This window comes from Cyprinodon tularosa, unplaced genomic scaffold, assembly GCF_016077235.1.
Source record: "Cyprinodon tularosa strain WSP-4 unplaced genomic scaffold, ASM1607723v1 ctg1093, whole genome shotgun sequence".
Classification (NCBI taxonomy): Eukaryota; Metazoa; Chordata; class Actinopteri; order Cyprinodontiformes; family Cyprinodontidae; genus Cyprinodon; species Cyprinodon tularosa.
This window is the reverse complement of record NW_024037886.1, coordinates 215,929-229,633: the sequence shown is the minus strand read 5'-3', so window position 1 is coordinate 229,633 and position 13,705 is coordinate 215,929. Positions and strand designations below refer to the sequence as shown.

The window sequence follows — 13,705 nt, the reverse complement described above, 5'->3', positions numbered from 1 at the left end:
AGTTATTAATATAATAAACACGGAAGAGGATTAGTGCCTCTGGAAAAAAAATATATTTTTAATTTTTATATCAGTAGAATATGAGATTAAAGTCAGAATTCTGTCTGAATTCTGACTTTAATCACCTTCTGCTCTTCCATTAAGGAAGCAGCATCACCGGGGCCCCTCAGGCCCCCTTTATCCTGCCATGATGGATTCTAAAGCATAAACCCATTAATATTATTATTGTGTTTTTTTCGGTCCTCTTTAAGAATCAATTTAACGCGTTATTTGTTATTTTATATCTTTAACATGTCATTTAAGTTCCTTCTGATTCTGATAGTATTTAGATCAGATGCAGAAAATATTAATTAAATCTATTTCCTCCAGAATAACGCAGTAAAAAGATGTTTGCTTCAGTCGGAGCTTTACTCCTGCAGCCAAACTGGTTTTATTTCTATTTCTGCAGGATTGAAGCCTGGAAACGCAAACCTGAGAGGAAACATTTCTCACATCAGTTAAGGAATTCATTAATTATCAATTAACCAAATAAATAAATAACAACAACAAAAAAAATCAATAATATCTAATAATATTATCATTTAATATTATTTATAATGATATTATAATTGGTGCCGCTCAGTGGAGCTATGCTGCCTTGCAGCCAGAATGTTCCGGGTTCGATTCCAGGCCCAGAGTCTTTCTGCATGTTCTCCCTGAACATGCGTGGGTTCTCTCCGGGTACTCCGGCTTCCTCCAACCAAAAACAAAACTGTTAGGTTAATTGGCTTCTCTAAATTCTCCTTAGGTGTGAGTTGGAATGGTTGTTTTTCTCTATGTTTGTTGCGATGGACTGGAGGCCTGTGCAAGGTGACCCCCCCCCCCCCCCCCCCCCCCTCACCCACTGACAGCTGGAGATGGTCACCAGCACCCCTCCCCACTCCGCCTGGGATAAGCGTTACGGAAAATTGGAGGGTGGATGAAAATATTGTTTTTGGAGGCAATTTGCGGAAAAATTCTAATTCATTTGGACAGAAATCAGAGATTTAATTCGGGTTTATCTTTTTTTATTCTTTATTTATTCAATAAATCAAAAGAAGGTTAAAAAAAAAAGATTAAAGACATTTTTCTGCCGGTGGTGAGCGCAGTCTGCAGCGATGCACGGAGCTGCATCTGAGCCAATAGCAGCGGATCTGCGCTGATTGGTTACCTGCGCCAGCTCCGGCTCTGACGCACACACACCCATTCAGCGCTGCGGATCTCTCCTTCTTTTCCCTCCTCTCCTCTCCGCTCCTCTGTGAATGAACAGCCTGTTTAACATTCCTACCAACGTCAGCAGCTGAAGGTGGATCACTGCGAGCAGCCTGAGCCTATAAATCCCTGCTGCAGCGCGCTGCCTCTTCAAGATCACGCTGCAGGTTGGAACAGAAGCAGGAAAGAGAGCGGATTCGTGGGTCTGCAGAGGAACAGTGTTAGAGGTAAGCCCTTTGGATCAGGACCGGAGGGGGGGAACTGCTTCTAAACATTTAGGAATTAAACTAAACTTTATGTCCCTTTAGAATAATTTAATCCTAATTCAAACAAACATTTTTGGAGCAGCTTTTAAATCACTTTTTTATAAAACCCGGTCTGCCTGGGGGGGTGGGGGCGGCTGAGCCCCCAAACTGTACCTATAAAGGCGCACAGCATTATGGACAAGCCGGCGCAGGCAGACCTGTAAAAGTGTTTGGAATAGCTGACAGCTCCTGGTTCCCCCCGCAGAGGAGGCGCACCGCGCAGGTGGGCGCAGATCCTCTCCTCTGAAAGAGCAGGAACCTTCCTCTATAATTAGACCCGCAGGAGACAAACTTTATTTTAATGAGAATATTCTGCTCTGGTTTAAAAAAATAAATCTTAAGTGACCTGATTTTCCTCTCAGTTTGGCTGAATGAATCAGGAAACGTTGCTGTAGAGAGGAATGTGCGCAGCTTGTTGTGTCTCCTGCGCAGCAGAGTTCAAACAGAGTTTAGAGGAATTTTCTGTCTTATTTCACTTTTTTTCTTTATTAATATAATACATTGATTAAATCCTAATTTGTTCCATTTTTAGTCTAATTTTGGGGACAGTGAATCCCGCCGTGTGACGCACCGGCCCCTAAGCGCGCGCTCGCTCGCAGGTGGATGCTGAGTTGGAGATGTTTCCTCTGGTCCAGTTCGGGGTGCTGTCGGCTCTGGCCACCGCGCTCACCTCGCTGCTGTCTGCGCTCCTGCTGCTGGTTCTGACCCGGCAGCTGTGGAGCCTCCGCTGGAGCCTGACCCGGGACAAGGAGAGCAGCCTGCCGCTGCCGAGGGGCTCCATGGGCTGGCCGCTGGTCGGGGAGACCTTCCACTGGCTCTTCCAGGTCAGGAAACACCTTTACCCTCCATGTAAATCATCAATAACATCAGAAATGTTTTTTATTTTATTGTTATGAATCTGGAAGCTTCCAGGCGGTCCTGCAGCTTCTAGTTCAGGTTCACTTCTGCAGTTAATGCAACATGTGCAGACTTGACTTCTCTGGGCAGCATTTTCCTTTCCCTCACATAAACTCAGACTCATTTTAAAATCATATTTTTCATTAATTTTAAAGCCATCCAGCCTGAGATCAGAAATCCCAGATGTTGTGCAGCATCTCTCATTTCTTCTCATGTCTTGAACCCTTTAAATTGTTTGGTTAATTTATTCCCTCTTATGCGAAATTATCTCTCAATTACAGAAGCAACAAGTTAAATTGTAGAATTTGATTAATTTTAGTTAGTTTAAGCACATTTTAAAGAAAATGGAAAACATGAAGCCTTTAAAATCCCCTTTAAATTATATGAGAAAATGTTTTATTATTATCTTCCTGTTTTATTTAATTTTATGTCTGGAGTCCATGTTACAGATCTATCTTGTAAATTAGATTATAAGTCCCAGTGAGATACAAAAAATAGAAGAAAACAAAAAAATAAAATAAAACTGCCTGATCTGAGTTTTTGATACAAGATGTCCTTTATGTAGTTTATAATTGTTTTATTATTTATGTGCATACGTGTGTGTGTTTGTGTGTGTGTGTGTGTGTGTGGGGGGGGGTAATGATAATGTTTAACCTCTTAACACCCGCCTAATTTAAAGTAATCCTGCCTATTTTGCATACCCAAATGGAAAAGCAAATAACCGAGGAACTGTTAAGGAACTGAAGGCTAAGACCTTCTACTTTCTGAAAATAACACACTGTAAAAAACAATCTAGAAATAAGTAAAAAATGTCTTAAATTAAATATATTTACGCTTAATTTGAGCATGTAAATAAGATAGTTTGCCAATTTAATGAGTAGTTTTACTCTTAGAATAAGGTAATTACATGAAATGCACAAAATGCACTTGTTATAAGACAATCCAGTTGTTTTTTTTCTCTAATTTTTAATTTAAATCATCTCATTCCCTTGGCAAAGTGTCTCACTTACGTCATCAATAAAAAAATGCAGTTAAGAAATAAATACTATTTAGATTTAAATTTTTTTTGAACAGCAGTAATAGAGAACACGCTTGAGAATAGGGATAGCTCATTCTATTACATTTGTTCTACATCATGTCAACCACCACTGCAGAACATATCAGACCTCTAAGTATAACAGTTCCAGAGCTGTGGGCTTTGAACTTTTGTCACTAGCGTTTCTGAATTGTTAGTTGTAAACACTTTAAAAACGATTGCCGACAACCAGATGGATTAAAAAAAAATATATGTATATGTTGTTCCAAATTGGTTGAAGTGGTGGAACAGTACTGGGACATTATGCTTTAGCCAGATGGGATGAGACCTTCCTCTTTCTGTCTGGGTCTGCATGGAAACAATAGATGCTCCTCTGTTGGCTTGGTGGAGGACCTGTGATGCTGTGGGTCTGCAGACCCAGCAAAAGCTGTTTGGATTTAAAAGAGTTTGTTTTCTACACTTCTTAGAAAAGGGGGGGGGGTCTCATTAATTATGTTTTTGATCAAAATCCTTTGGCTAAAATGCCATCAGAACGCTGATAATATTCAGTGTGTCTCAGCCCCCCCCCCCCTTCAGTGTCCACCATATTGGATCAGTCCATTTGCTGCACATGTTCAGAAAGGTCCAAACAGACAGCAGCAAACCATTTGAAAACAAACCATGCAAAGAGCAGTGTTGCCAACTTAGCGCTTTAGTCGCTATATTTAGCCACTTTTCAGACCCCTCTAGCACTTTGATTTCTAAAAAGCTCCTAGCGCCAAATCTAGAGACTTTTTTCTGCTACTGGAGACTTTGGAGACAACATCTAAAAGCAGCGAACTCTGCTCTCCAGAGCGAGTAGATTGGTAACCCCGCCTCCTGCTCTCCTCTATCTTGTCTGCTGTCATGATTCATGCAGCTATTATTTCATCCAAATGAAAAATGGAGAACAGATAAGCAGATCATGGCTTGTCTACAGTGAAAAGAAGGACTGGGTTATTTACTTTGGCCTTTTTGGAAACACAGGAAGGAGCAATCAGCTAAGTGAGCTTAGTGCTTGGAAAAAATCTTTCATTCCTTTAGAGACAGCATGAAAAGTCAGCTGAGTACAAAACATAGAGAGGAAAACAAGAAGAAAAGGGACAAGAAGAGAGGGACACAACCTAGAACAGATAATGGATGTGTATTCTATTAACATTTCTACATCTGGAGAATGGGACTGTTCTATGTGTTGTCTTCTCTATTTAGAGGGCCCCCTGCCTGTCTTTGCTTAGGGCCCGAAATTTCCCAAATCCGCCCCTGTTTCTTAACATGTAGAAAACAAACGCCCCATTAGTAGATTATAGATATATTGCTTTAAGAACTGTTTTTGACTCAAACGGGTTTGACTAAGTTTTGTTAAATCTTCCTTGGCCTCAAACTTCCTTGTTTCCGATACAGGGCTCTAACTTCCACATCTCACGTCGGGAACGTCACGGAAATGTGTTTAAGACCCACCTCCTCGGGAAGCCTCTTATCAGAGTGACGGGCGCAGAAAATATTCGCAAGATCCTGCTCGGGGAGCACAACCTGGTCTGCACCCAGTGGCCCCAGAGCACTCGCATAATCCTGGGGCCCAACACCCTGGTCAACTCTGTGGGAGATTTACACAGGAGGAAGAGGAAGGTGAGGGGATGCATGTGGTTCTGTCTATGCAGGGTTAACCGAGTCAAGCCTGCTTCTTCTTCATGCATTCTGATTTAATCCACCCACTCCATCTCCTTCTCTATCCCCCCTCTCTGTTTCAAGATCCTGGCCAAGGTGTTCAGCCGGGCAGCTCTGGAATCCTACCTGCCACGGGTGCAGGACGTGATCAAGACCGAAATCTCCAAATGGTGCTCCGAGCCCAGCTCCATCGACGTCTACAGCGCTGCCAAGTCCCTGACATTCCGCATCGCCGTCCGGGTCCTGCTAGGCCTGCAGATGGAGGAGGAGCGCATCGTTTACCTGGCCAAGATCTTTGAGCAGCTCATGAACAACTTGTTCTCGCTCCCCATCGACACGCCTTTCAGTGGCCTGCGAAAGGTACAGGACGATAGCTCTACCTGCAGAGTTTCTGCCCATTTACATTTAATGAAACTCAGCTGACTTCGATGATCTTCTCTTCGTAGGGTGTAAAGGCCAGAGAAATCCTCCACGCCAACATGGAGAAAATTATCGAGGAGAAGATGCAGCGGCAGCAGGTAGATGACGACTATCAAGATGCCTTTGACCTCATGCTGGCTGGTGCCAAGGAGCAAGGCCAGGAGCTCAACATCCAGGAGCTCAAGGTACATGAAACACAAGATAAACATGTCAATCTGTTCTTCTGTATCACTGAGGAAAGATAGTTTCTACCATTTTTAATGGAGGCGAGGTCCACTGGTTTAAACATGTTGAAGGGTCTTAAGGGTAGGATGGTCAACCTTTGACGGATTGATAAATGGATTGAAGAAAAATTAAACTAATGAGATGAAAAGCAATAGTTTGATTGAAAAAAGGGAAGAAGAGAGTGGAAAGGGAGGGTAAGTAGGAAGCAAAGTGGTTGGAAGGTGATTTAGGGTTACTGATTTAGTGGACTACCTGTAAACAAAGGCCGTTTCTTAATATGTGTACTTGTGAGTTCTCAAGTATTCATGAAATGGCATCAGCCTCAGCCCTAGTACTGTTCCAATTCACGCGAAGATCGAGAACGGACAAAGTCCCCGGATGTTGTTCTCGCCCCTCCCTCTTTACCCAGGATGCATCAGAGCAGACTTGTCCATTCTTGAGATGGACAGCTGTCCCAGCATGCACTGCGGCAGCAGCAGTTAGCAGGTTAGCGCTCACAGAGCTCAGAGTGTTAAGTTAAAAGTTCTCTTTTCTGTTGCTGTTGTTCAATAAAAGTACTTTTTAAGATCATTTGAGTCGAGAACATTATACTTTAAGCCTCACTATATGGCCCATTTACAGATTTAATGCGTAATTTAAAAATTTTTTTACGAAGTTGAGAGAACCGCAGCAACCAGCGGACCTCCGAGGCTAATGGCAGACAGGGCTAACGTTAGCCCGTCTGCAGCAGCCCTGTGAAGGACCGCTGGCTAGCTTCTAATTGACCCCGATCTATGCTGCGTGCTCCCGTTCTCCCCAAAGTCCAGACTTTCCTGTGTTCTAGTCAAGAACATACTTTGCGAGGACACAAGGCCGTACTGGAGTTCTTGTGAATTGAGAAACGGCCAAAGTAACCTCCCTATAAACACCAGACGTCATGTAGGTTGGTCTTTAGGCTAAATCTGGTCAGTCCGTCATAGTCTTGATCCAGAAATAGTTGTGGAAAATTGGGCTGTTTGGTCGGTCTGGTATTTTCTAGCTTAGATGTTGAAAAAATGTTGTAAAACCAAGTTTTCAACGTCTTTTAAGCGATCTAAAAAAAATGGCTTTTCGCCTTTCAACCAAATGTAGATGTTTGGGCTTCTCGTTTGTAGACGTTGCTCAGCGGGCTCCTCGTTTGTGGAACCTCATCCAATAGATCCGTGTCAGTGTTTCCTAGGTCTGGTTGTCATCCAAAGTATGCCAAGCAGCAGCTCCGATAGAGTGAAGTCAGAAGATGTAAGCCTTAAATCTAACATTCATGTTGCAGGAAACAGCCGTCGAGCTGATCTTTGCTGCCCACTCCACCACAGCCAGCGCCTCCACGTCGCTGGTTCTGCAGCTCCTTCGCCACCCGGCGGTGGTGGAGAAGGCCCGAGCCGAGCTGGAGGCTGAGGGTCTCAGGTGTCAGCCTTACCAAAACCCCCCCACTGTCACAGTGGAAAAGGACCAGGAGCCTGCAGAGACGGAGATGACCTGCTTGCTGAAGGCCAACGGCCAGTCGGACAGTGGTTCTTCCCGCCCTTGTGTTCCCTACCTGAGCCTGGAAAAGCTGAGCAAGCTCCGCTATCTTGACTGTGTGGTGAAAGAGGTTCTCCGCTACCTGCCGCCGGTCTCCGGGGGATACCGCACAGCCCTGAAGACCTTCGAACTAGATGTAAGTCTGAGACAATCTGTCTGCTTCTCTTTCAGAACAACTCATAAACTCAAATCCTTTCAGGGCCATTTACCATAAAGATCCGACGCAAATAGCCTAAAAAACAGTATCCTCTGTCGATCATCTGCTTTACCCAAAAACAGTGATTTGTTCTTAAAGTCATAGGGAAATCTTATGTAAATGTAAAATCATTCTGGCTTAAACATGTATATAAACGTAACTATTATCAGACGATATTGTCCGTCATCTTATGCATGTTCAGTTAGTTAGTGAGCCTGAACACCTAAATTCAGCCAATCATATATCAACGGTAATCTGTCAATCAATTTTTTTTTTTAGCATCTTGATTAGTGCTACTTGGTCCCAATGTCATTTCCCATTGGGAACCTGCTAGCACTAAGTTGCTAACTGGTTAGCAAGATGCTTCCCACAAACCGGCTACAACCAAACTTGCTTGCGAACCTTCCGCCACAACAATCCCACCCCCTTGATAAACGGCCAATCACATTCACTTTATTCACTCGTGTAAAGTCGGGCACCACTCGGGAGAATTCGGAAATGCGACGGTTGGAACAGCCGCTTCCCTACGACTTTAAGACCTTTGTAAAGTCTGAGGAAGTATTGATGATCTATTTGCTGTTTAGAGGAAACATCTAAAAGTACGAGGAATTTTTTACTTGCAAAGATCTAGTCCCAGCCTTATGTTCTAATCTCCCTCTGAGCAAAAGTTTAGATCTGGAAGGAACCTTTATGTCACAGTTGAGAACATTTCTAATTGGCTCTATTGATAGAGGACCCAATCCTGGAACAATGTTCTAGGATTGGTTTCTGGTTACATTTATATTCCTACGATGTAACCCCGTCATTTTCCCAAGATCCATCAAACCATTAACCTGACTCCGCCAGATGGATTTGCTCCACATATCCATCTGGAAACCTTCCGTTGAAGTAATTTTGGGAAGGGGTGAAAATACTGGTTAGATGATTGGCCTATGTTGGTGATAGACGGGCCAAATAAACCAATCAGATCAACGAAGCATATGACGTACTAACAGAGCGACGACGAAGAGGAGCCGATTGATAGATCAAACTCTTGCCGAAACCAGTCGGGAGAAGAGCAACAACATCTTTTCCTCTGAGAAAAGCCTCCAGAGCAGTGTTTTGCTCTTCTTTCAGTGAAGAAATACTCTGTAATTCCCATAAAACTTGCTCGATAGCCACGCTAACGCTAGTTTCATCGGCTGAAGCCGCCATGTTCTTTAGACTGAACTGTCGCGCTTCTCGTTGCGTCACACCTCAACCCGCCTCAAAGCCAACGCTGATTGGACGTTCGTTTGGTGAACGGCTCCAAATTTTCTTTAACGGAGAGTCTCCAGACTGATCTGTGAGTGAAACCTTGAAAGCTGGCGAGATCAGGATGGTCTCACGAGGCTATCAAACCATTGCTTCTCTCTCATCCTGTTCTTTGTTCTTTCTGCACAATTCTGCATTCATTTCTAGTTAAAGGGACTTTAGAAAATAAAGAAATTCCCACAGAAGGGCCCATCATCTCCCAGGCAACTTGATTGTAAATGATAACTTTTATTTTTTTCATGGCAAAGTTTATATTCAAACAAAATGTGTTTTCTGCATTTTATCACTTACCTTTGGGGAGCAGCTCAGAATGCTCCAGGATGGTTAGGAGCTCTAACCTTTAGGACACACCTCTGCCTTTTTTAATCCGTTTTTGTTTTCCAAAAAAGGGAAATGATAAATTAACTCACATTTCTGATTTAATGCAGCACCAGTACAATGCTAACATCTGGGGAAATCTACTAGAATATAATCATAGAAATAAAAAGAAAGTATAATCGTTCTTATTTATAACTATTATACTCTAGTGTAAAGCTGATATAGTTTAATTTCCTCCAAATCCATAAATGCTCTTTATTTCTTGCTAAGACGAGCCATTCTAGAAATCTCTGCTCTGGGTAGAATCCTGCCTTTTGTTGTTCCACCTGCTGAGAGTTTTTCATGCAGGATTAGCTTAGCATAAAACCACCCCAGCAGAGTCCCCCTTAGTCCATATATACCTTCTCCTTGACCTCAACATGACCCCAATTTTCTGCCCCCACTTTCCAAAAGGACAATTGTCATGTATGCACCTTTGTCAGAAGCCCCACGGCTTAAAGTAGATGTGCTGTTGAACTCAGCGGTCTCCCCGAGAGCTTCATAAAGAAATCTTAGGTCTGCAGGCGTGGCTCTGGTTGGGCTCTGGATTACCTTAGTGAATAATAAAGGTTTATTCCTCAGTGCTAAGATATATTCAGACGGATGAACATGAGGAAGCCATAAAAAACTAAACTTTTATTGGAAGGAGCTCAATATATTGTTGGGTTTTTTTGTTTGCAGCATTTGTGAGAGACTGAAAATAAACCAAAGCTCAGCTCAGCTCCATTTTTAATACAGATTAAAAACTTTTTCTGGCTTTTCTCCTTCCGGGAAGCAATTTGGTGGGAAAAAAGTTTTAATGTTCTCATATGTCTTTACTAAGATGTATTGTATGCATAGTACTGATGTGGATCCCATTGCTGTTGGTCAGTAAAACTAATGAGTTCCTCCACTGGACTTTTTTTCCAAGTTTGAAGACGTTTCTTTTCCCATCCTGGAAGATTTTTAAATTCAAAATGTCAGAAATAGCATTACGTTCGAGGCTATGTACAGTAGCCCAACAAAGCCCTTGTTTTTCTTTAGAAAACATGCTAATTGAAATGGACCCCTTGAAAACCCACCCATTCGTTCGTTTCGATTTGTATGTTTTCTAAACTAAAACCAGGCTTTGTTGGGCTGCTGGATAAAACCTGGAACTAAACGCTATTTCTGACATTTTGAGTTGAAAAAGCTTCCTGGATGGAAGAGAAACGTCGTCAAACTTGGAAACAACGTCCAGAGGATTGTTTTGGAATGACTTTACCTGGATGATTGAGAATCTTAACCAGCATACGTCCTGAATGGAGGGAAGGATCCAGATCCTTAGTTTGTTATGGTCTCAAACTTCTGAAGGATGAAGCAGTTTGTTGAATTTTTTCCAGCCTTGGTTGTAACCATGGATTCTGCTTTCTAACACAGGGCTATCAGATCCCTAAGGGTTGGAGTGTGATGTACAGCATCCGGGACACCCATGAGACCGCCCCGGTCTTTCAGAACCCGGAGCAGTTCGACCCTGAGCGGTTCAGCCCTGAGCGGGACGAGAGCCGCTCGTCTCGGTTCAGCTACGTGCCTTTTGGCGGCGGCGTGCGCAGCTGCGTCGGGAAGGAGCTGGCACAGATCATTCTCAAGACTCTGGCCGTGGAGTTGATCGAGACGTGCAAATGGACCCTGGCTTCGGAGAAGTTTCCCAAAATGCAGACAGTCCCGATTGTGCACCCGGTAAATGGGCTCCACGTACGTTTCTCCTACAGCTACCCGCTTTAGATACGCTCCAAACGGGACTGTAAGACTTTCCACAGCAAAGCTCACCCAGCTGGTAAATTCAAGCTCTGAACTCTCCCGTCATTCATCCTTTCATCTCCTCAGACATGACTGCTATCCTGCAGCGCTTCTTCAAGAACATCCTCTATTTGCGTCTTAATTTATTTATATATGTTGCCTTTTACCTGCAGAGGAAGTCGGTTTTCCCTTTTGTTGGATTGAAAGCACATAAGCTAAAGTTTCTGTTCAGAAACGAACAGTTCTCTCCATCCTGTCCCTTTTCTATTGTCTGTAAATTAGTTTTAAGTTATTTTCCATATCAAAATAAGCCATCAAGTCAATAGTTTTAATGCTTTTTTACTTTCTGCTTCTCTGTACCTTCTTCATCATTGAACCAGCTATTTTATTTAATATAACCGGCATCAGGTTGGTTATTTTTAGTCTAAGCTAATGTTTGTCTGTTGTGTAATCTGAGTTTTACTGATTCAGGATTTATGCGAGGTGCTGGATGTGCTCCACAGAAAGACTCGGCTCTCATCAGAACGTCTTAGAGCCTGAAAGTTTCAGATAAAACTGGAATATTTTGAGCAACGTTTTCCTGATTCTGGAGAAATGAGGCGGTAAACGTTGCTGCTGCGTCGATGTGTGGCTCTGGGAGCCGCTGCTGCTGGGGTCAGGGACGTAACGCGTCTACTTTTCAAATGTCCTGTTTCCTTTTTAATGAATGTTTCTTAGATCTGTTATCGTGTGTGTATTAAATGAAGTAGTGTTCTGAATAAGCTGTATTTAAAATGAGATACTAACCTGTAATGTAAAACCATTTTTTTTATCTTTAGGAACCTTTTTATTTTGAGTCAGATTTTCATTATTGCTGTTGTTACTGGAGGACTGTTAGCCTGTTAGCATGCTGTGAAAAGGTACAGATGGATTTATGGAAGGAGATAGCACTTTCTCCACTTTAAGGAGTCTGTATATACTGTAGCCTCTTAGTTCTTCATAGAGAGGTTTAGATTTAGCTGCTCTACCAATTTGAGCTGATTGAATCAGAGGATGCCTAACAAAGTTCTGCATTAGTCCATGTGCTTTTATTTATGTTAAAGATGCTTCCCTTCCCGCGCGTACGCTGTACGATTTTTTCCACTGTTGCACGCAGCTACAGCTCAAACTGTACGACGAGGGGTTAAAAGTTCACAGCTCACCATGTTTGTTCTCACGCTGTGCGATCCGACGCTCTGATGCGATCTACCTGCTCACACTGTACGTCTAAAAACCAGTGAGATGGCGCTACTCGGACTTGTCTAATCGGAAGCTAAACGAGTAGAAGAGGAACATGAAGCAAGTTGCCTTGGCAATTTATGCAATTTTTTTGTGCTGAAAGCCCTAAAAAGAAAAAGGCGACGACGTATTTGGACAATTTTACAGAAAGAACTCCATTTCACTCACACCCCCACCATGCTTCTGTGATTTTCTTGACCTTACGATTCCTGATTGGGAGGTGGTCGTTAGAGGCAGATCGCCCCTCGTTACCCCCTGTCAGACATGGGCAATGTGGAGTCAACAAGTCATCTCCATGTCATGTATTGGTTCTACCCTGCCACTGAAGCAGGTGAGTCCAATCTTCACCGTGAATTAACCTGTGCAGATTGGACTCACCTGGTTAATTGGCTGGGTAGATTAAATACATGACATGGAGATGACTTGTTGACTCCACATTGCCCATGTCTGCCCCCTGTACACTACATGACGCTTAATCAGGGTGAAAGTCGGCCCGATAGAAAAATTCTCGCACGACTGGAAAATCAGCCCAAAAAAGTCAAAAAAATGGTACAGTGTACGCCCGGCTTTAAATAGCACTTGAATCCATATGTAGGCTGCTGCCTAGTACCCTCTTCTCTAACACCTACAAAGTCAGGACACACTACACCCCGGGAGGTAAAGTATCCTTTCTCCAACACATTGCAGAGCTAAATTACTGCTCACGAGAAAATTACATGATACATCCATCTGTGTAGGCGATGGGATGCATCTAAAAGTTGCAGGATAGTAGCTACCCAGGACAGGACTTTAGTAACCCTGCATATTACATTACAAAAAAAGCTAAATAAATGATATTGCTGTCATTGCAAACACCTGAGGGAGATTCTGTCCCACTTCTCTGGACAGAAATCCTTTCAACTCAAACCTTTACCTCCGTTTACTAAAGTCCTGATGGAGTCGAGACGTTCTTACTGTGATTCAAGTCCTTTCTTGTATTGTTAACTGTGTTTCACTGTAATGCTGCAAGACCCCTCCGTTGTTCCATTGACTCATCAATGCTGGAAAATTCTCCTCCACCGTAAACAGACATCATCATCATAATGGAAACAAATAAAATTAACAGATCGTATTGTTTTAACCTCTGTGTTGATTGCAACGTGTGTCATCTCAGGTCACTTTCCAGTTCACCAGATCATCCAGTCAGATTGATTCAAAGTTTTCTATCTAAGGAAAACCAGCTGATTGCATCGACTCATTGACTCTTCAGCAATCCCTCACACTAAGCATGCTTGTAGCGACAGTGGAGAGGAAAAACTCCCTTTGAACAGGAAGAAACCTCCAGCAGAACCAGGCTCAGTGTGAGCGGCCATCTGCTGAGGCCCACTGGGGTTCAAGGAGACAGAAGCAGACATAGAAAAAGAAGCATAGATACAAAAGGCAACTGTCAACCAGCTCCACAGGCGGCCCCGTCCAGGAAACACACAGCCAGGCAGACGAGCTCCGAGCCAGCTCCCATGTCAGAGGATG

General features: G+C 43.1%; 1 protein-coding gene across 1 annotated transcript; it reads left to right on the top strand.

Annotated features, from left to right (window-relative positions):
• The first annotated feature begins 1,284 nt into the window (after positions 1–1,284).
• LOC119789219 (cytochrome P450 26B1) lies at positions 1,285–11,398 on the top strand. Its single transcript, XM_038294034.1, has 7 exons — positions 1,285–1,457; positions 2,068–2,359; positions 4,888–5,112; positions 5,236–5,511; positions 5,598–5,756; positions 7,085–7,471; positions 10,580–11,398. Exons 2-7 carry the CDS (start codon positions 2,153–2,155, stop codon positions 10,922–10,924), a joined length of 1,599 nt encoding a protein of 532 aa, XP_038149962.1. The 5' UTR covers positions 1,285–1,457; positions 2,068–2,152; the 3' UTR covers positions 10,925–11,398.
• Positions 11,399–13,705: the final 2,307 nt, after the last annotated feature.